The 21,680-nt window shown below is 51.1% G+C and overlaps 2 protein-coding genes across 9 annotated transcripts; one reads left to right on the forward strand and one right to left on the reverse strand.

The window, feature by feature from the left end:
- Positions 1–987: 987 nt before the first annotated feature.
- GCDH (glutaryl-CoA dehydrogenase) lies at positions 988–7,960 on the forward strand. 5 transcript variants are annotated; one of them, XR_002175477.3, is made up of 13 exons: positions 988–1,108; positions 1,186–1,315; positions 1,405–1,440; positions 1,723–1,866; positions 2,035–2,097; positions 2,377–2,547; positions 3,263–3,392; positions 3,474–3,690; positions 4,232–4,335; positions 4,602–4,727; positions 5,017–5,177; positions 5,417–5,529; positions 6,761–7,310. XR_002175477.3 is itself a non-coding variant. In XM_004311396.4 (12 exons), exons 2-12 carry the CDS (start codon positions 1,225–1,227, stop codon positions 6,832–6,834), a joined length of 1,317 nt encoding a protein of 438 aa, XP_004311444.2. In that variant the 5' UTR covers positions 989–1,108; positions 1,186–1,224; the 3' UTR covers positions 6,835–7,310. The 5 variants fall into 5 exon arrangements, 3 of the variants coding, with proteins under 3 accessions (XP_019786323.1, XP_033710015.1, XP_004311444.2); XR_012331065.1 differs by lacking the exon at positions 5,417–5,529 and adding an exon at positions 7,734–7,960 and having other exon boundaries at positions 989–1,108; positions 6,761–7,237; XM_004311396.4 differs by lacking the exon at positions 5,417–5,529 and having other exon boundaries at positions 989–1,108.
- Positions 6,373–20,206, reverse strand: SYCE2 (synaptonemal complex central element protein 2). 4 transcript variants are annotated; one of them, XM_033854127.2, is made up of 5 exons: positions 20,102–20,206; positions 19,366–19,481; positions 9,301–9,511; positions 7,792–7,980; positions 6,373–6,676 (listed from the first exon to the last, which is right to left on the reverse strand). In XM_033854127.2, exons 1-5 carry the CDS (start codon positions 20,114–20,116, stop codon positions 6,629–6,631), a joined length of 579 nt encoding a protein of 192 aa, XP_033710018.1. In that variant the 5' UTR covers positions 20,117–20,206; the 3' UTR covers positions 6,373–6,628. The 4 variants fall into 4 exon arrangements, with proteins under 4 accessions (XP_033710018.1, XP_033710017.1, XP_033710016.1 ...); XM_033854126.2 differs by having other exon boundaries at positions 9,301–9,508; positions 19,366–19,499; positions 20,102–20,176; XM_033854125.2 differs by having other exon boundaries at positions 19,366–19,499; positions 20,102–20,172.
- Between the last annotated feature and the right edge of the window lie 1,474 nt (positions 20,207–21,680).

The following is a 21,680-nucleotide window of genomic DNA, read 5'->3' on the forward strand; positions in this document are numbered from 1 at the left end:
GCACAGTGGTTAAGAATCTGCCTGCCAATGCAGGGGACACGGCTTCGAGCCCTGGTCCGGGAAGATCCCACATGCGGAGCAACTAAGCCCGTGCGCCACAACTACGGAGCCTGCGTGCCACAACTACCGAAGCCCACGCGCCTAGAGCCTGCACTCTGCAACAAGAGAAGCCACCGCAGTGAGAGAACCGCGTACCACAACGAAGAGTATCCCCCGCTCGCTGCAACCAGAGAAAAGCCCTCACGCAGCAATGAAGACCCAACACAGCCAAAAATAAATAAATAAGTAAAATAAAATAAAACAAAAAATTTTAAAAAAATCAGTAGCCCTGAAAAAATTATTTAAAAAAAGAGTCATGCACACAGTACCACAAAAACACACGATCACATAGAATACCATTACACGAGCTTACAATTAGACAAGAAACCACAAAGACATTCAGCCACACAGTCACAGTTACACAGGCACACAACCACCCATAATCAACAGCCCCACAACGTCACAGAAACAGTCAGCTCCATTCACATATAGATACACAGTCACTCAATCAACCGCACAGAATCACAAAGCATAGGGAATCACACCAAGTCACAGTCACATGTGGCTAGCAAGCTTCCTGGGACAGACTGGCAGACAGCTTGGGCTGAGATCGCCCACCAGAGCCCACCTCCTCCTCCCACACAGAGTACCCCATTAAAGGAGACCTTGAGGTCTGGTCTCCTGGGTACTAGGACTCATTTTTCTCGTGCCTCAGTTGCCTACTTTAACTCCAGACTCTGCCCTCGCCCCCTACCACCAGGAGTGGGCCGAGCTCCCTCCCAGGGCCAATCAGAGCAGGAATACAGCTGGCCAATCGAGTTGGCGCACTCGCCTTCCGCCCCTTTCCTCTTCCGCCCCTTAAAGGGGTTAAGGTGCCTTGGCTTGGGCGCGCCTGCTTACGCCTGCAAGGCTGCCGTGGCCCCTTTAAAAGGCAGAGCCTTGAAAGAGCGGAGTCCTAGGACGAACCAATGACAAGCCCCATTTGGCCTCTTCCCAGCCCGCCCCCTCCGGAGGTCAAAAGCCTTGGTCAGTAGCCCTGTGGCCTGTGCGGTGAGCCCGGGGTCTCCAGGTAAGGACTGGCTATAGGGGCCAAGGGCGCAAAGGGCCAGGGGAGCCAGTCTCGCTCAGACGCCTCCATTCCTCCAGGTCGGCCTTGGTTGTTCCGCTCGCCAGCTCGCTGCCCACATGGCCCTGAGAGGCGTCTATGGGTGGCTACTGAGCCGCGAGTCCAGCCTGCGAGTCCTTCGTTCATGGAGCTCGGCGGCGACGCAGACCGGTCAGTGCCGGACCTGGGGTGGGATGGGGAGGGAGAAACTTGAGGCTTGGGGACTTTCCCGGGGTGATTTTCCCGTCCTGTGTTTGCAGAAAAAGGCGGGAAGACCCAGAGCCGATCAGCCAAGTGTAAGGACCCCTTGTCGCGCCGTGCGTCTGCGGCCCTTGTCCAACTGTCTGTCTGTCCCGGATGGGCTCTGTCCCGGAATCCGAGGGCTGCCCAGGCGGGGAGGCAGGGCCGCTGAGGCAGTGAGTTTCCCCGAGAAAGGCCACTTTGTCAGTCCTGTTTGCAGCCCACATTTGTTGGGAGCGAAATGGGGGTTGAGGGATGGGGCTGATGATTCTTGGGGAGGGGAGGGTGTGGTGATCGGGTGGGCAGGGATGAGCCCCACCTCCTCCAACTCTGCCCAGCCTCGCGGCCCGAGTTTGACTGGAGGGACCCACTATTGCTGGAGGAGCAGCTGACAGCAGATGAGGTCCTCATCAGGGACACCTTCCGCACCTACTGCCAGGAGCGCCTCATGCCCCGCATCCTGCTGGCCAATCGCAACGAAGGTGCCCAGGCAGGCGGGTGGGCACCCTGGAGCTCCCGCTGCCACCTGAACCACACTCTCCACCATTCACACCAGCTCTGCCTGCTCTAGCTGGGCCTTAGGGCACCTCTGGCCCTGGGTTGGGGCTCCAGTGGGCCAAGGCTGAAGTTGGGCATCTGTCCCTTTGCAGTTTTTCACCGGGAGATCATCTCAGAGATGGGGGAGCTGGGTGTGCTGGGCCCCACCATCAAAGGTAGGGACAAATTTCTCTCCACACTCTGCAGCCCCCACTGTGTCCTGAAAAGCCCCTTCCTTTCCTTGAGCCCAGTTTCCCAGTCTGTAAAGAGAGGCTGTTAATCCCTCTGTCTGAAGTGGCTGTGGGGATGAAACTCTCAAGTAAGGGCCAGCTTGGTACCCTCTCCTTCGGTGCCCCTATGTAGCTGTGTCTCTTGGGCCCCAGGAGTCACTGATCTCATCTGGGCAGGGCTTTGTCCCCCATTGCCCTATTTCTCCCCTCCCCCCCACCCACCAGGGTATGGCTGTGCTGGAGTCTCATCTGTGGCCTATGGGCTCCTGGCCCGAGAGCTGGAGCGAGTGGACAGCGGCTACAGGTCAGCGATGAGTGTCCAGTCCTCTCTTGTCATGCACCCCATCTACGCGTACGGCAGCGAGGAGCAGCAACAGAAGTACCTGCCCCGGCTGGGTGAGCAGCTGCCTGTGGAGCTTGGTGGAAGGAGGGCAGTCCCAATGGTCTGAAACTCAGGCGCAGGGCTATCCCCAGGCCTGCCTTCTGTCCTCACCCCAAGGATATTACCAGTGGCCACTCAGGCCCCCTGCCAGACCCTGGGCTTCACCCCCACATCTGATTCTCCTAAGTCTTTTTTTTTTTTTCCTAGGTCTCTCTTAACTCTGCCCCTTCCTCACCACCATCATAGCCCCCGTGATTTGCTTTCTGTACTCCCCATTCCAGTCCAAAGTTTAAAGTCTTAACTTCCTAACCGGGTCCACAAAACCCCACGTGAGCAGGCCTCTGCTGATCTTTCCACCTCATCTCTGGCCACTCCCTTGATTGCTCCTTCCCAGCCACACTCAACTACTTGGAATTCTCAGTTGTACCACTAGGCCTTTGCACATCCTGGTCCCTCTACCAGGACTGCTCTTCACACCTTTTCCTGCTTAACTCCTTTTCACTGCCCTTCAAGAAAGTTTAGCCCACCCTTTCCTGACTTTTATTGGGCCTCACCCCATCATGGCATTGTGACTATGGCCTGGGTGAGACCTGTCCCCCCACCACCTGGGAGTGCTGTGAGGGCAGGGCTGGACCTGCCTTGGCCTGGCTCAGCGGAGAGGCTGACAATTTTCAGTAGAGGAAATGAATGGGGGAGAGGCAGCCTCGTGACCCTGTCTCATGCCTGCAGCCAAGGGGGAGCTCCTGGGCTGCTTTGGGCTCACAGAGCCTAACCATGGGAGTGACCCCGGCAGCATGGAGACCAGAGCCCGCCAGAACCCGTCCGGCAGGAGCTACACCCTCAATGGGGCCAAGACCTGGTGAGGGGCCTGGGCGCCTCAGGCAGGTGGGCAAGGGCAGTGGGTGACGGCCAGACGCCTCACTGCCTGTCCTGCCTCCAGGATCACCAACTCACCTGTGGCCGACCTGTTTGTAGTGTGGGCTCGGTGCGAAGATAGTTGCATTCGGGGCTTCCTGTTGGAGAAGGGGATGCGGGGCCTCTCGGCCCCCAAGATTGAGGGAAAGTTTTCTCTGCGGGCCTCGGCCACGGGTATGATTATCATGGACGACGTGAAAGTGCCAGAGGAGAATGTGCTGCCCAAGGCGTCTGGTCTGGCGGTAAGCAGCAGCCACCTTGGGAACTGGCATCAGGTCACCTGCTGGTTCTCTTTTCTTGGGCAGGTACCACGCTAGAGACCCAGCTGGGGAACAGACACACATGGAGTTCACACAGTAGTGATTTGGAGGGGCTCTGCCTGGCTCACTGATGTGCAGAAGCTGCCCCGTTTTGGTGACCATCTCACTTATGCTGGCTCTGCCCAGTACTTATAGGCCTGAACGAGCTTAATCCTTTGATGCATGTGCATCTTCCTGTCTCCTTACATCAACCCCGGGTCTGAGTATCCAATCCAGACCCTGGGCTGGGTAGAACTGTATGCAAACCAAGAGTGAGCCGGCAGTGAGCAAGACCTTATGTGCATGAGCTTTGGTGTCAGGGCCACGTGTGACTTAAACAGTTGCCCTGAGTCCCCCTTGTTTACACTGACTGCATGTCTTGGGTATCTGGGGAGGGGGCCTCCCCCCCACTACTTAAAAGTTAGTTCTGCGCAGGCCTCTCATCTCCTCTTGGTGGGGCTGAGGCCCCCTCTGAACCCTGCAGGGTCCCTTCGGCTGCCTAAACAATGCCCGCTATGGCATCGCCTGGGGTGTGCTTGGAGCTGCTGAGTTCTGTTTGCACACGGCCCGGCAGTACACCCTGGACAGGTGTGTAGGGGCTGCCGTGAGAACTCCTGGGGGGGTGCGTGGGGGCTTGGGTTCCATCTCTTACCCCCCCCACCCCTGGCCCCCACCCACAAGACCTAAGTTCCTTGCTCTGTGAAATGGCCGAGGAAGTCCTTCTGAGCAGTGAGGGGCTCAGTCAACAATAGGGCCAGAGTGAGCTGCACGGGGGCTGAGGCAGCATGGGAAGGCCCTGGGACAGGACTGGGGAGTGGGCCCTCCTTGTACTTACCCTGACCCTGACCACATAGGATCCAGTTTGGTGTCCCACTGGCCAAGAACCAACTGATTCAGAAGAAGCTGGCGGACATGCTCACCGAGATCACGCTGGGCCTTCATGCCTGCCTGCAGCTCGGCCGCTTGAAGGATCAAGACAAGTAGGGGCTGTGTGTTTGGGGAGGAAGCGGGAGGCAGCTGTGGTGGGAGGACCCAGTGCCCCTTCTGGGCATGGTGGCAGCTGGCCCTGGAGAGAGAGGTCCTTCCTGCCTGGTGGCCCCTTGGGACCCATCCCTTCCTGCCTCTCCCTCATTAGGAACTGTGTCTGTTGCTGTGACGGTAACCCTCCTCCCCAGCTGGGTTTGTCCAGGGTGTAGGGATGCCTGGATGCCCAAAGCAGGGTCAGTTCTTTATAATCCAATGCTTGTTACACGTCTGTGCTGTTCCCAGGGCCACCCCGGAAATGATCTCCCTGCTGAAGAGGAATAACTGTGGGAAGGCCCTGGACATTGCCCGCCAAGCCCGAGACATGCTGGGAGGGAATGGGATTTCTGATGAGTATCACGTGATCCGGCATGCCATGAACCTGGAGGCCGTGAACACCTATGAAGGTGGGGGCCGGATCCCTGGGGTGGGGTTCACAGTGGCCTCACGTCTGGGGAAGAGGACAGCAGACCCAAGTCCTACTCCCAGCTGTCACCAGTCGGCAGCATGACCTGGGGCAAGTCCCACCCTGTGTCCCTCATCTGGAGTGGCCCATACTGGGACCGTGGAAGTAAACCCTCCCAGTCCTTTCCTCCATTATGCTCCAGGGGAGGGATGTTCCCAAGCCTGCTTATGGCTTCCACAGGCATTCCCAGAGTGGGGCATTAATGCCCAGGGAGCTGGTGGATGCAAGGGAGTGAGAATGCAGCTACACACAGGAATCACCACTCCATTTTATGTGAGAAAAAAAGAGAAAAGGTAAATCATTTGCAGGCTGTGGTGTTTGCACCTGACAACTAGTTATGACTCACATGGGGCCCAGAACCCCTTGCCTCATGGGAAGACAGACATAGAAAAAGATAATTAAAAAGAGATGTGGGGAATTCCCTGGCGGTCCAGTGGTTAGGACTTGGCCTTTTCACTGCGGTGGCCTGGGTTCAATCCCTGGTTGGGGAACTAAAACCCCACAAGCCGTGGTGCGGCCAAAAAAAAAGAAAAGAGGTGTACAATTCCAGTGTGAGTCACACAGAACTAGAGGGAGCTGTAACAGGCACTCAATCTCTTAGGGAGAAAGTGGGACCATGTTAAGCCTTGAGGGAGGTGTAGGAGCTCCGTGGGCAGAGATGGTGAAATAGTATCCATGTGGTATTCTGGATGGGACATTCCAGAAACAGCAAGAAGGAGGGCTGGGGGTGGGGGGTTTCTACAGGCATGACAATGACCCAGACGACACGCAGAGGGCACCTTCAGATAGTTTTACGCAGGGGAGGGACAGGATCAGATTTGCACTTTAGGAAGAAAATAGAATTATTTTGCTCCATAAAAGGGAGGCCATAATCTCTACCTTCCACCTCTGGAAGCTGAGGAAGAGCAAATGAGAACACTGCGGGCTGTAAAGTATTACTTAGACATGTGGATGTGGGATGGGATGTGGAATGTGGGGCGTGGGGTGGTGGCTCTAGGATGGGGGATCATCTGGGACAGGCAACTAACTGTCTGATGTTTGCTTTCCCATTCCTCCTGTGAGTGAGAAAGGGCCTGATCCATTTCTGCAGAGCTCATCAGCTCTTTCCACCTCTGTGGGAAGAAAGCATGGCTGGGTTGAAAATGAAATGTTTAATCAACTGTTTGGGGTTGGGGTCGGGTGAATCGGGGAGCACCAAAGCTTGGCCCATGGTGGGGGCTGGACTCGCTGCAGTTTTGGGCCTGGCACAAGGAGCTTTGGGTTGGTTGGTCAGTCGGTTTTTGCCAAGATGCATTACAGAACTCTGAAAAACAATTTTCTCGGCGTGGCCAGAATGGTGGCCTCTGAGCCTTCCCTTGGTGGCTGCCACTAAGGGGGCTCTCCTGGCAGCTGTCAGCATTCGCTGTCTTTGTGGGTCTGTTCTTCTTCCAAAGTAGTAGCCTGTGGGGAGACATGAAGATTGACTTTAAAGGGAAGTTGTAAGCTGTTAAGACTCCAAACCACCTCTGCATTTATCTCGCCCAGGCACTCATGACATCCATGCTCTGATCCTCGGAAGGGCAATCACAGGGATCCAGGCGTTCACAGCCAGCAAGTGAACCCACTTCACCTGCGAGCCCGGATGGTACCAAACCCCTTCCCAGGGACATACTGCGCTCTGAGCTTAGTCAGGGAGGTGGCAGATGGAGCCATTTCTTCTGGTGGGAAGTGAGAGACGCTGATTTTTAAATATCAAAATTTCCCTTTTGAAGTCATTCAAATGTGTTCCTTAAAAAAGAAGATGGGACTGTCTGTACTGAGTTTCTCAATCCAGTTTTAACTGTGGATGGGAACAGAATCCACTCACCTTGGAACAGAAGCTCCCTTTGACAGGGGAGCAGGGAGAGGGAAGGAGAGTGACATGGAAGCAACTTGTGAGACCCACCTGGTGTCTGACTACGCAAACTACCCCCTCCACACAGCAAGAGTTTACTCTGCGCCCTCTGACCCTCCCATCTTAGGGTAAGTGCCTTATGCTGGACGTTGGAGCAGAATGAGGGAGAAAGAGAGAATAATAAAGAGTCTGCGTGTCTGAGCCCACAGTGTTGGACCACAGTTACTTGTAACCACCGAGAAGTTATTTCAGTCACAGGAGAAAGGAACATGTGTCGGGGCTGTGAAGCGCGCTGGGACCTGGTGGGGATTTCCCCCGCCCCAGAGTGACCCATGCCTGAGTTTTGGGCTTGGCTGTAATAAATAAACCCGGTTAGGCACTGCCAGGGCTCAGGGCTGAGGGCAGAGGGGACTTTGTCCTTTCTGTCACCACAGAGCTGACGCACAGTGTGGGAAATAACGGTCCAGCTTCTCAGTTCGGACTCCCCACATTACAGGGGAGCACGGCGCCACAAGTGGAATGGCAAGAGCCCCAGGGCTTTTGCAGTAATAGTGGCCCCTGTGGGGTTTAGGGCCCGGTGGTGCTAATGTCCTTGTTCTCTGTTGACATTTACTTTCACCTTAGCTGCTACAACTCTCGTTCCTCTGGCGGCACCCATGTGCATGCGTGAGTTCAGTCCTACCTCAGGCTGGCCGCACAGGTCTTTGTACATGGTCTCCACGCTGTGGCACACTTCTTTGAGCTCTGTTTCCAGGTGACTGATTTTTGCCATTTTTTGGGTGAACTCTTGGAGCTTTTCCTGAATGATCTTGTTGTGGTGATTATAAATCTGATACATCCTCTCCTCTAGCTTCTCTGTCAGGTCTGAAACCTTTGAAAGAATAAGATGTTCTTGGAAAGTCAAACAAGAGGCATCACAAGACATTTGTTCTAGCTGGCTCTTTAAGATTTCTGCAATTTATCTTATAAAAGTGGTAAAAACAACTCCTGTGACTGGAGGTGAAATTGCCTATATGTTAAGTTTTTCTTTTTAAAAAGCAAGGTGCGAGAATTCCCCGGTGGTCCAGTGGTAAAGAATCCGCCTTCCAGTGCAGGGGACGCGGACCCAATCCCTGGTCGGGCGGGGAACTAAGATCCCACATGCCGTGCGGCAACTAAGCCCGCGTGCCACAACTATTGAGCTCCCACACCTCAACTAGAGAGCCTGTGTGCCGCAGAGCCCACACACCACAACTAGAGAGAGGAAAACCCTCACACCACAGCTAGAGAGAAGACTGCGCGCCGCAACTAGAGAGAAACCTGAGCAGACCGCGTGCCGTAAGGAAAAAGATCCCGCGTGCCTCAGCAAAGATCCCGTGTGCCGTGACTAAGACCCAAAGCAGCCAAAAAAAAAAAAGGAAAATAAATAAATAAAATAAAATAAATATTTAAAAAAAACAAGTTGCAAAAGTATGTATATAGTATAAGCTCAACCAGGTTAGGAGGAAAGTACATAGAACAGAGCCTGGAAGAAAACGTGCAACAAAGTGGCTTCTGGGTGGTGGTATCAGGGTGTTTTTATATTTTTTCTGCTATGTTATATTTTTCTCTACTCTCTAAATTTTCTATGTACAAGGTAGGTAGGGATGGTGGGGGGCAGGGAAAAAAGTCAGCCTGTCATTGAGAGATGACGTGGAATCCACAAGCTGTCCAGCTCACAGGACCCATTACGCGTCCTGAAGAAGCATCGGCGGGGACAACCATTAACACCAGACCTGAACATAACATCAGGCTTTGTTAGACATAAGCCCCAGCCATGTCCAGGGACCTCCACTCTCCTGTCACAAATCATTCAACTTCTGGAGGACAAATGGGTGTAACAATGCAGGTTATGCCTCAATGCCCTCCTGCCACAGCCATTAGTCCTGGCATGAAGTAAGGGCCTGGGCTGTGGGTGCAGATGAACCTTGGCTTCTTATCCTGGTTCTCTCACTTAGGCAAATTATTTCCAAACCTTACTTTTCCCATCTACAAAATGGGTCCAATCTCTTTGCAGGATTGTTGTAAGGGTGAAATGAGGTACTGCATGCAAATTGCCTAGCACCATGCTGGGAACATAACTGTGGTTCATTCCCTCCCCTTTCACTTTTTACATAAAGAACCCCCTCCCCTTTCACTGGGGTTTGGCAGTATGTAGGAGGAAATCCGTCACCTTGATCCTGAGGCTGTCTCTGAAGTTGGTCATGAGGGCATGGTCCTTCTGCCTGCTCTCGTTGATATTTTCGATCAACTCCTGGGCCCTCTTCTTCAGGATGTCGATGCTCGAGTCCAGAGAGGAGAAGTAGGGTCCTGACTTCCCTTCCAGCATCATCAGCTGGCGGTTGGCACTGGAGGTGGCACTAGAGGGGCTAGAAACCTGACTTCTGAAAGTATAGGAAACTGAGATCAGTGCCAAACTCTGTTGACAGTGGCTGATCTGAATTAGCTCTGTGGTGGGAGGAGAACCTGTGTTGTGTGTCTCTCGTGGGTGACACTTTTTATTTCATTCACACATACACCCCCACCCCACCCCTGAGAGGCAGGGATGGCATCCCATCTTATAACTGTGAAAACAGACCCAGGAGCACAAACAAAATCTGCCCAAGGTTCCCGAACAAGAAGATCTGCCTGACTGCAAAGCCCACAGTCGTTTTATTACACCAACTTGCTGCTTTGAAATGAGCATCAATAATATTAAAAATAGTTTAGATGCTTTCTTAGATGATCTTCCTGTCACCAGCCTGCTGAATCCCTTTCCATCCCTTTCTAAACCTACTTAGTGATGCTCATAGGAGCATGCAGACCACCTGGGGCTAGTGTACCTGCGTGTCTCTGCTCCCATCAGGTAAGGTGGCCTGTCAAGAGGTAGTTATGGGGGGCTTCCCTGGTGGCGCAGTGGTTAAGAATCCGCCTGCCAATGCAGGGGACACGGGTTCGAGCCCTGGTGGGGGAAGATCCCACATGCCGTGGAGCAACTAAGCCCATGTGCCACAATTACTGAGCCTGTGCGTGAGCCACAACTACTGAGCCTGCGTGCCACGACTACTGAAGCCCGCACGCCTAGAGCCCCTGCTCCGCAATGAGAAGCCACCTCAATGAGAAGCCCGTGCACTGCAACGAAGAGTAGCCCCCACTCACCGCAACTAGAGAAAGCCTGCGCGCAGTAGCGAAGACCCAACACAGCCAAAAATAAATAAATAAAATTTAAAAAAAAGAGGTAGTTATGTTAAAAAATAAAAATTTAAAAAATACCCCTCAAAAGAGTTAGTTATGTTTGTCCCACACTGTACAGGGCTATAATTATGCAATTCATTAAATATCGTGTTAGCTAGTGACATGTGAGAAAGGGACAGGTGTCTAATAAAGCTAAATGGAATGAATAAAGGTGACCCTAATAAAACATAACTATTAAATCAAGTGTGGGGGAGACAGCTATATATTGGGACCAAGAACGTAAAAATCTAGGATTCTGCATACAGATCGCTTTGTCAAGGCCTGTAAGTTTTTGCTCCGCTATAAAAACACAAAAGTGGAAATTGTGGGTAATGCATTATGAATGAGGTTTATGCAAAAAAAAGAAAAATGTTGCAATCTGATCAGCAGACCCATTGGTGTTTTAAGCTAAAATGTTTAAGGTAAGTTGCTTTTTTTTTTTTTTTTTTGGCCATTTCTTTGCTTTATCTGCCATGCACCATGCTAAACTACATGCCTCATCTTGCTGCATCCTCACAACCACGCTTTGGGGTCTATCCCCATCATCTTTACCTCATATCTGAGGACACAGGCTCAGCGTGGTTGTGTCACTTTCTCAGGATCACCAGCCAGTCCGTGCAGAGCTGGGTGTGGCGCCCAGTTGGCCTGACCCCCAGCCTGTGTCCTGCTTCCCCCAAAGTTCTGTTTCCTCCTCGCCCCCTGAGGTGCTTCCAGCTCTGAATGGCTGACTCGGAGGTGCCAACACAGCAGTTCCTCAACACACCAGTTCACACACAACCATAAAGTCAGCCATGACTGCAAGGCAGGCACAGCTACTTAGAAAAACACGTCTTGATTTCTGGATGCTTCCTCCATACAACTATTTTTTTGACTTCTCCCCGACTGCCTGAGCTCTTCATTTTGGCCCAGGATGCAAGCACAATGAAACCTGGGTGCATGAGAGCCAGGCTCTCACTCACACAAAAGTCCTCAGGCCTGAGACGCTGGCTGTGTCCTTGTCCTCGTGTATTCCTTACCAGAAGTTTCCTTGCCCCTGGGCCTTTGCATTTGCTCTCTGACTGCGAGACCTAGCCCAGACCACGGCATCTCAGAGCCGCCTATGACCTATGCTTGTCACTGTTCACACCCTTATCTCCCCATTTATCTCTGCATTCCCAGCATCCAGCACATAGTAAGTCCTCCACTGTTTGCTGAATGACTGAAGGATACTGATCTAGTCCTCCCTCCTCTGGCTTCACACAAAGCATGCAAGTTCATCTGCCTCCAAAGCCAGACACTTGTGTTCAGTGCATTTGTCAAGATGAGAAAGCGTGCCTCTGATTAAGGCAGACGTTTTATAGCAAAGCCTCATATCAGCTAGAAAACAACAGACCAACTAAAGTCTCCCTGGGCATTCTTGTTAAAAATGTTTTGCTGTCCCCGGTACCTACCTCTCATGGGAAGAATAATAAAAGTGCATCATATAAAAGAATGAATGACTAGCAAGGGTTTTCATTACCATCCATGCTTTCATGTCTCCCAAACTTCTTCTTTTTTTTTAAATAAATTTATTTATTTTATTTTTGGCTGTGTTGGGTCTTCTTTGCTGCACGTGGGCTTTCTCTAATTGCGGTGAGCGGGGGCTAATCTTCGTTGCATTGCTCAGGCTTCTCGCTGTGGTGGCTTCTCTTGTTGCGGAGCACAGGCTCTAGATGCATGGGCTTCAGTAGTTCTGGCATGCCGGCTTCAGTAGTTGTGGCTCGCGGGCTGTAGAGCGCAGGCTCAGTAGTTGTGGCACACAGGCTTAATTGCTCTGCGGCATGTGGGATCTTCCGGACCAGGGCTCGAACCCATGTCCCCTGCATTGGCAGGCGGATTCTTTTTTTTTTTTTTTTTTGTGGTACACGAGCCTCTCACTGCTGTGGCCTCTTCCATTAAGGAGCACAGGCTCCAGACGCTCAGGCCCAGCGGGCATGGCTCACGGGCCCAGCTGCTCCGCGGCACGTGGGATCTTCCTGGTCCAGGGCACAAACCCGTGTCCCCTGCATCGGCAGGCGGATTCTCAACCACTGCGCCACCAGGGAAGCCCCAGCAGGCGGATTCTTAACCACTGCGCCACCAGGGAAGCCTTCTCCCAAACTTCTGAGCTCCCAACAAGGTACCTGACTATCCCCAGGCCCATTCCACTTGGCTGTCCCAGAGGCATTTCAAACTCCTCTAAATTTGCACACCAGGGACTTCCCTGGCGGTCCAGTGGTTAAGACTTCATGCTTCCAGGACTTCCCTGGTGGTGCAGCGGTTAAGAATCCGCCTGCCAATGCAGGGGACACGGGTTCGAGCCCTGGTCTGGGAAGATCCCACATGCCATGGAGCAACTAAGATCATGCGCCACAACTACTGAAGCCCACGCACCTAGAGCCCGTGCTCCGCAACAAGAGAAGCCACCACAGTGAGAAGCCCACGCACCGCAACGAAGAGTAGCTCCTGCTCGCCACAACTAGAGAAAGCCCAATGCAGCCATAAATAAATAAATATATTAAAAAAAAAAAAAGACTCCACGCTTCCAATGCAGGGGATCCCTGGTCGAGGAACTAAGATCCCACATGCAGGGCAGTGCAGCCAAAAAAAACAACAGCAAAAAAAACTGCACACCAGCCCAATGTTGTCCTCCCTCCTCATTTCATTGAATGACACCAAAAGCCACCTGGTTCCCAAGCCAGAAACTTAGCAGTCAGCCTGGAGCCTGGCTTCTCTCTGTCCTTCCAAATCCTGTCACAGAATCCTTTCATTTCCACCTCCTTAATTTCTCCCAAATCTATCCTCTCCTCGCCACCCAACCATTCACAACCCCGCGCCTATCATTCTCACCTGGGCCCTAGTGACCTTATAACCGCAATCTGATGTCCCACTTCTGCTCCACAGCCTACAAGAGCCCCTATCAGCTGCAGAAGCAAGTAAATTCCCTAGCACAGCACACAAGGCTTTCCAGGGCCCTGGCCTCCACCTTCTCTTTTCAGACTCCACTCCCAGCAACTCGAAACTTTCCACAATTTCACCAAACTCATCAGCCTTTGCCCGAAATGACCTTTCCTTTCTGTCAACTTCACGAGGCAACGTTTGGAGCATCCTTACCTCACCTTTGCTTTCTAATCACAACACTGCCAGTTTGTACACTAGATTCCCCCCAGGCGCCATGCACACTCTGGGCAGGGGCTGCATTGCCTTCACTCCAAAGGCATCACAACTATTTGCCGAATACCTAAATGAATGAACTGCTGCTGGAGCCAGAGCCAGATGTAACATTCTTGCTCTTAAGCCACTTTGCACCCAAAGTTGCTTTGTTGTCCCAAAAGTATAGGATTCTGAAATTAAAATCAATGATAGAACCAGGTGCTTCTTTTTGTGTAATTGCTCACAACCTGCTTGAGCTGCTAACTGTTCAGAGTTGCTCCTTTTTCAAGTTCAAGGGATAAAGCTGGAACTGGTCTTCGTGGCAGCTACACAAATGGTGAAAAATCAGTGGAATTCAGCTCGCTCACATTTCGTTATGGGACAAAGGCCTGCATCAGATGTCTGCAGAGAGCTTCTTGATTTTCCCCAACCTCTCCTTTGGGGATTTATTCCTTTCCATTTCATTTTTCTAATACTCAGCAGCTGCATATAATCAGGATGCTAATGAATCATAGGCTTCCCTGGGCCTGCATTCACCAATTAACTTTAATAAACAAAATGCACCATGTCCTCTCCACCGGCTTCCCCCCATTCCCGGGCCTGCCTCTGTTGCCCAACCCTGGATGGAAGCCAGGGAATGGAAGTCAGCTCAACACAGTAGGCCGCGTGTGCACGGGGTAGGGCAGTAGGGGGTCGGGATGGGGGCTGTGAACACATCCCTCCGCTCATCTATGACGGTCTGTCCTTCTAAGGAGTACCTAATTCGGCTTTGAGGATTAGGACCTAGTTCCTGAGAAGAGCTCAGGCTGGCAGGGGGCCCGGGAACTGCGGAGGAAATGGGTTTAAGCGAAGAGACCATCTGTTCGCTCCAGGTAAAGCTGTGATTGGCAGGCGTGTGAGCCAGAGCCACCCGCTGGTGGGGCCCTCCCTCCATGGCTTCTAACAGATACACAAGTAAACAATCCGCCAGCCACTTATGACCACCGCAGGCGGCAGTCCCAGGAGGGGAGGAAAGCTCATCAAACATTCAAGGAGGAACACAACAGAATCTTTGGCGCTTGGGCAAAACGATGTTTTGCTGAAGTACAGCCAGGAAGGGGGAAGGTTTGAATCGAAGCTGCGGAGCCCATTCCTTTCACCCTCTGCTCCTCTCGCCTGAAATGTGCTCACATTTTAATCACGTCACTGAGAGTCTGCTGCTGGATCTATTAACTGGTCCTTGCACTGGTTCTAATCCATCTGCTTCTCAGCCCAAAGCTCTTTTGGAACTCCTCGAAGTCTCTCAATGATTCGCAATTGTCTGTGTCTCCTCACCACTTAGATCCCAGTCTAAACATACTATTTGCAGGAAGGTGTTATCAAACTACTTCAATTATTCTTTTTTTTTCTGGTCTCCAATTGACTGCACACACCTGGAAACCATTCCGCCCTGCGGTCTGGTTTACAACTGAGGAATCTGGGAGGCAAGAGGAAGCTGGCTTCGTGCGTGGTGCAGTCCTCAGGCGCCCTGTCCTGAGCCTCATTCTATCCCCAGGTGAGCTCCTTCACTGAAGCAGCACCATCTCCAGCCCCTGCCCCCCCCCCGCCCCAAATTCTGCATCAGAAAGTCCAACCCCTATCTTGGACGCATTCATGTGTATTTCTCTGGTCACCTCAGGCTCAACAAGGGCAAAATACAACTTGTGCTTCTGCCAGCTGGAAACTGCCCCAAGCCAGAAAGCGGGGAGCAGGAGTGGCAGGGGAAGCCTTGATTTGTAGTGTCTGCCAGTTTCCATGGTGCGGAGACTCCCACTATAGCCAATTTCAAGCTACTAACATGAAGTTGCTAAATGCCAGGTTGGGAAGTGATGTGTAGAACTGGCTCTTGCGGGCAGGAGCTGGCTCCAGCACACTGCAGCTGGGAGACATCCTCAGCTCATCACCTTCCTCATGCCTCACTAAATGACCCCCCTCATCTTCTCTCCATTTGCCCTGCTAGATGCCACCCCTGAAGAAGCCTCCCACCTATCTCCCAGCTCCACTCATGCCCCCTCCCACCTATTCTTCACAGAGCAGCTGGTGTCTTTTTTTAACAGGAACCTGAGCATGTTACTTCTATGACCCAGCCATTCCCCACCTAGGTATCTACCCAAGAGAAATGAAAACTTGTACACGGGTGTTCATAGCAGCATTACTCACAAGAGCCAAAGAGCAGAAACAACCCAAATTTCCATCAGCTGACGAATGGATAAATAAAACGTGGTACATCCATAATATAGAATATTATTCAGCCACACAGAGGAATGAAGTTCTGATACATGTTACAACAACATGGATGAACCCTGAACACATTATGCTCAGTGAAAGAAGCCAGTCACAAAGGACCACATAATTGTATGATTCTACTTATATGAAATATCCAGCAGAGGCAAATCTGTAGAGACAGAAAGTAGAGTTGTGGTTGCCAGGGGCTGGGAAGGACGCAGGGACTGGGAGGTGATGGCTAAGGGGTCAAAGGATTATTTCAGGGCAATGAAAATGTTAAAAAGTTGACTGTGGTAATGGTTGCAGAGCTCTGTGAATGTACTAAAAACAATTGAATTGTACATTTTAAGTAAGTGAAGTGTATGGTATATGAATTATATCTCAATAAAGCTGTTACCAAAAAAAAAAAAATCCTTAGGATCAAGTCCACAGCCGACAAAATGCCCTGCAACCTAGCCTGTGCTGAGTCCCCCTCTGGCACTCACTCCCCTGCCCACAAGGGAAACATTTTCCTAGCTACCTGAGCTCCTCCGTGTCAGTACTTGTTCAGTATATGCCTTTCCTGTCAGATGGAAGCACTGGGAGTGTATGAGCATGTCTGTCAGTGTACCCTGGGTGTCACTGCTGCCAATCACAATGACTGACATGCTGGCCTTCCCACTGTTTTGTGAACACACCAGGCCTGCTCCTGCCTCAGGGACTTGCTACTTGCAGCTCCCTCTGCCTGGAATGTTTGGAGTCCTGGGCACCTCCTGGCTGGCTCCTCCTCATGTGACCTCCTTAGCGATCTCCAGCTACTCTAAACTCCCTGTCACTCTAGTTGCTCCTTCTCTGTTTTGTTTCTTCACAGCACTTGCCACCAAGTGAAATCACATTTTTAAAAAAATTATCTACCTTTTAGAAAGGCAGCTTGGCAATAGACCCAGGATAGCCAACACAATATTAAAGAAGAATGAAGTTGGAAGACTGATGCTACTTGATTTCAAGACTTACTATAAAGCTGCAGCGATCCAGATAGTGTGGTACCGGTGAAAGAATAGAAAATAGGTCAATGGAACAGAATAGAGAGCCCAGAAATAGACCCACACATATATAGTCAACTTATCTTTGACAAAGGAACAAAGAAAATTCAGTGGAGAAAGGAGAGTCTTTTCAACAAATGGTGTTGGAACAACTGGACATCCACATACAAAAAAAGTAAAGTTGGACACAGACCTTGTACGTTTCACAAAATTTTTCTCAAAATAGATATCCCTAAATTAAAATACAAAACTATAAAACTCCTAGAAGATATCATAGGAGAAAATCTAGATGGCTTTGGGTTTGGTGGTGACTTCTTAGATACAATATCAAAAGAAAAAATTGGTTAGTTGGACTTTATTAAAATTTAAAACTTCTACTCTGCAAAAGACACCATTAAGAAAATGAAAAGACAGGTCTCAGATTGGGGGCAAATCTTTACAAAACACAAATCAGATAAAGGACTGACACCCAAAATATATAAAAAACTCTTGAAACTCAGCAATAAGAAAACAAAAAATCCAATTTAAAAATAAGCAAAAGGTCTGAACAGATACCTCACCAAAAAAGATATACAGATGTCAAACAAGCATATGAAAAGATGTTCAACTTCATACTTCGTAAAGAAGCTGCAAATCAACACAACGATACCACTACTGCCTGTTAGAATGGGGAAAATCCAAGACACTGACAACACAAAATGCTGGTGAGGATGTGGAGAAACAGGAGTTCTCATTCGTTGAAGACAGGGACGTAAAATGGTTCAGCCACTTCGGAAGACATTTTGGTAGTTTCTTACGAAACTAAAAATACTCTTACCATATGATCTAACAATTGTGCTCCTTGGTATTTACCCAAAGGAGCTGAAAATTTACATCCACACAAAACCTGCATATGAATGTTTATAGCAACTTTATTCATAATTCTAAAACTTGGAAGCAACCAAGATGTCCTTCAATAGGCGAGTAGATAAATAAACTGGGGTACATTGTGTAAATTACTAAGCGTGTATTACTAAGGGAAAGAAAGTCAGCTCCAAGAGAGCAGGAATTCTGATTTGTTCACTATTGTATCCCTAGCATCTAAAACAGTGTTTGGGTAAAGAAGACCCTTGATAAATACTTGGTGAATAAATGTGCAAGACAACGTCTTTTTAAAGTCATCCATGACATTACTCTTTCTCTCACTCCAACATCGAATCCCCTAGCAGTTTATGTTAGTTCTATCTTCTTAAATCTATCCAGAATCTGACCACTTCTCGTCACCTACATGGATCCACCCTGAGTCAAGTTAGGGTCATCTTGCACATAAATTATTCCAATTGCCTAATCACTGGCCTCCCTGCTTCCAATCCCGCCCTCAATAATCTATTCTCTACACAGCAGCTAGAGGGAGCCTTTTAGTCCAGAGGGCTACAAACTTCTATAAAGGGCCAGATAGGAAGTCTTCTGCTTTGCAGGCCATATGGTCTCAGGTGCAACAATTCACCTCTTCAAAAAAAGTTGAAATGCCTGAGGAGTGGGTTTGAACCCTTCAGTCCTCAGGGAGAAGCTCCAGGGTCTGAGTTCCCTCCTGCTTGTGGGACACCGCACTGGGGGTAGGGTATATGGTGAGATTGTTTCCTAGCCTTTCCTACCCACTTTGATGTGATTTTCTTCTCATTTGTCTAATGTGTAGTTATTACTCAGCCAGCCTTTAGGTTTTTTGTTTGTTTGTTTGTTTTTTTGCGGTACGCGGGCCTCTCACTGTTGTGGCCTCTCCCGTTGCGGAGCACAGGCTCCGGACGCGCAGGCTCAGCGGCCATGGCTCACGGGCCCAGCCGCTCCGCGGCATGTGGGATCTTCCCGGACCGGGGCACGAATCCGTGTCCCCTGTATCGGCAGGCGGACTCCCAACCACTGCGCCACCAGGGAAACCCAGCCTTTAGGTTTTTATAAGAGGAAATTTTTCCATATGTAGCTGTAGCCTCTTGGGAGGAGGGGAGTTCACAGGCATCATACTGGGTTGGCCCAAAAGTTCGTTCGGGTTTTTTCTGACCATTTTATGGAACACTCGAACAAACTTTTTGGCCACCCCAATACACAGCTCTCTTGAACAGGAACTGCTATATGATGTTCTTAAGCAATTTTTTCTTCATTTTCAAATTAACTCCAGGTATCTAAGGGCCTCTTCAAAGCAATACTTGGCTGGATTAATTTAGACTGGCTAATGCATATATATATAAAAGTTGTTTCCTAGTTGTTAAAAGCTTATTTTATAATTTAGACTTAGCTGATTTAGACTGGCTTTGCATCAGAATAAACAAAATGTATTTTATCAACTTAAAAATAAATAAATAAACGGGTCACCTGTCACTCCCTCCCTATTTTTTTCCTCAGAGCACTTAGCATCCCCTGACTACTGCATATTCCCAAGTTTATAGACATTCTCCTAGAACGTCACCTCACTGCTGTGTCCCCAGCACTTCCATCCCAGGCACACGGGAGATGCTGGACGAGTATGTGCAACAAATGCGACAAGAGCAGACACTGGAAGGGTCTTGTGGAAGAAAAGGGTGAATGAGAGGGACTCAGGGGTCTGTTTGGACTCGATGGGCCGGGTTCTTCCTCACCTAGCTGGCCCTCGACCAGCCTCCTCTTCGCGGCTCTCCTCGCCTTGCTGCTGCTCCTGGCTCTCTCCCAACAGCTGTGGCTCCTGGTCCTTGCACTCTGTCTGGGGCATGTCCACCTGTGAGCACGGCCAGCGCTTGAGAGGTCGAAGGAGGGCGAGAAGCAGTCAGATCCCCCTGCTCCCGCCCCGTCAACCCTGGGCACCTCTGTCTGCCGATGCGGCATGTTGGGGACCCGCAGAAGAGACGGGGGGTGCTGGGACGGGCACCACGAGGACCGCGGGGATCCTGTGCCTGGAGCACAGGAGGACTGAGGTGGGGAGACCTGAAGGGGCCGGGGTGAGGACAGGTGCTCCGGATGGGGTGCTGGGGGCCTGGGCTAACTGGTGTGCGAGTCGGCTCAAGGCCTTCAAGGAGGGAAAAGAGGTAGGAGAAAAGAAGAAGAAAAACGGGTGAGGCGCGTGGATGTCTGAGTCTCTCTCTACCCTACTCCTGCCACTCGCCATGCGTGGAAGTCGGTCCTGCCTGGGCTGTCAGTGCGTCAGTCACACAATCAGTCGGTTAGTCAGGGCCCGGTAGGTCAGTCAGGAAATCGGAGCCCAGTCGGGCGAGGAGGGGCCGCGATGGCAGGAGACAAACGGCAGGGCTCTGGTTCATCGGGGAAGCCCAAGATCGCTGCCATTCCCTGCCCGTCAGCCCGCCTCCCGCCGTCCGCGCGATGGAAACAAGCGCAGCGTACTCCCTGCCGCTCCATTCCGTCTTTTCCCGCCTTCTTGTTTGCGCCCTCTGCGCACGCGCCTCCCCCGCCCCCGGAATGGCCCGCTCCCAAGATGGGCAGCGGTGCGCACTCCTGGCCCCGCCTCTTTCTGGGAACTTGAGCGCGCAGCGGGGCGGGGACGGCCGTTAAGTGGCGGTTGGGCTGTCTAGGGGCTGCGCGCGCAGCCGGCACCGCCGGGAGGAGCCTGTGGTCTCTGAGCGCGCGTGTGCGCATGTGTGAGGTTCCAGGGCCCAAGGTCAGTAGGGGAATGGGGACAATCGTTCATCTGCTCTGCCCGGAGGTCTTTCCAATAAAAAATTCTGACCTTTGCTGTCCCTTGATTGCGACCTATTGCCCTCAGTGAAAAAGTTTATGCAGTTACCACCTTGAATCAGTTACCTGCACTCCAAAACCAGAAGCTCCTTGAAAGCATGGGGGCCTGGCCCTTAAGGGTTGGGCCCATACCCCTTAATAATAAGAGTAGTAATAACAGTAATGAATTAATAGTGACAACAATAATAGTAACTGGCACACAAGGAGCCACAGACTGGGAGAAAATATTTAACTTGTATCCAGTATCTACAAAGATCTCTTGCAACTCAGTGAGACAGAAAAACCCCAGTTAAAAAATGGGCAAAGGGGTCTTCCGTGGTGGCGCAGTGGTTGAGAGTCCACCTGCCGATGCAGGGGATATGGGTTCGTGTCCCGGTCCGGGAAGATCCCACATGCCGCGGAGCAGCTGGGTCCGTGAGCCATGGCCGCTGAGCCTGCGCATCCGGAGCCTGTGCTCCGCAACGGGAGAGGCCACCAACAGTGAGAGGCCAGCGTACCGCAAAAAAAAAAAAAAAAAAAGGCAAAGGATTTGAAATGGTTGGCCAAAGGCCCTGAGGTCTGAGCAAGCTCAGTGCCTTTGAGGAGTAGCCAGGCCTGGTGGCGCGAGCAGGGCTTGGGGGAAGCAGTGGGTGAAGGATGAAGGGTTGGGACTTTGTCCCAACTGACTGAGAAGGAGATGGAGCTCCGCTTCGGGACACCTGTCACATTGCTCACGAAAGGGAGGCAGTGGGAATCTGCTCACATCGCTCAGCCCTTCTGTGCAGGGCTCTGTCCCTGGCCACACACTAGAGCACACACCTTAACACCTACGTTCTGGAGAACTGGGTTTCAATCTGGGCTCTTCCCAATGGGGGTGATCATTAAACTGCCACTCACTCTCAAAACCCATCTTTGTCTAATAGCAAGGTGATAAAATCTAAAACATGAGACTATTATAAGAGTTTCAGGGATAAACATTTGGAACACATTAAGAGTTTAATAAACAGTGGCTAACAGTATCTTGTGGCAAAGCTACAAGTTATGCGAGATGCATCTTCCTGCAGCATCAGATTTGAAGAGTTGAGGATTATCTACTGGGAAAAATCTCACTTTTTTTTTTTTTTTGCGGTACGCGGGCCTCTCACTGCTGTGGCCTTTCGCGTCGCGGAGCACAGGCTCCGGACGCGCAGGCTCAGCGGCCACGGCTCACGGGCCCAGCCGCTCCGCAGCATGTGGGATCTTCCCGGAC

This window comes from Tursiops truncatus, chromosome 3 (assembly GCF_011762595.2).
Source record: "Tursiops truncatus isolate mTurTru1 chromosome 3, mTurTru1.mat.Y, whole genome shotgun sequence".
Lineage (NCBI taxonomy): Eukaryota > Metazoa > Chordata > Mammalia > Artiodactyla > Delphinidae > Tursiops > Tursiops truncatus.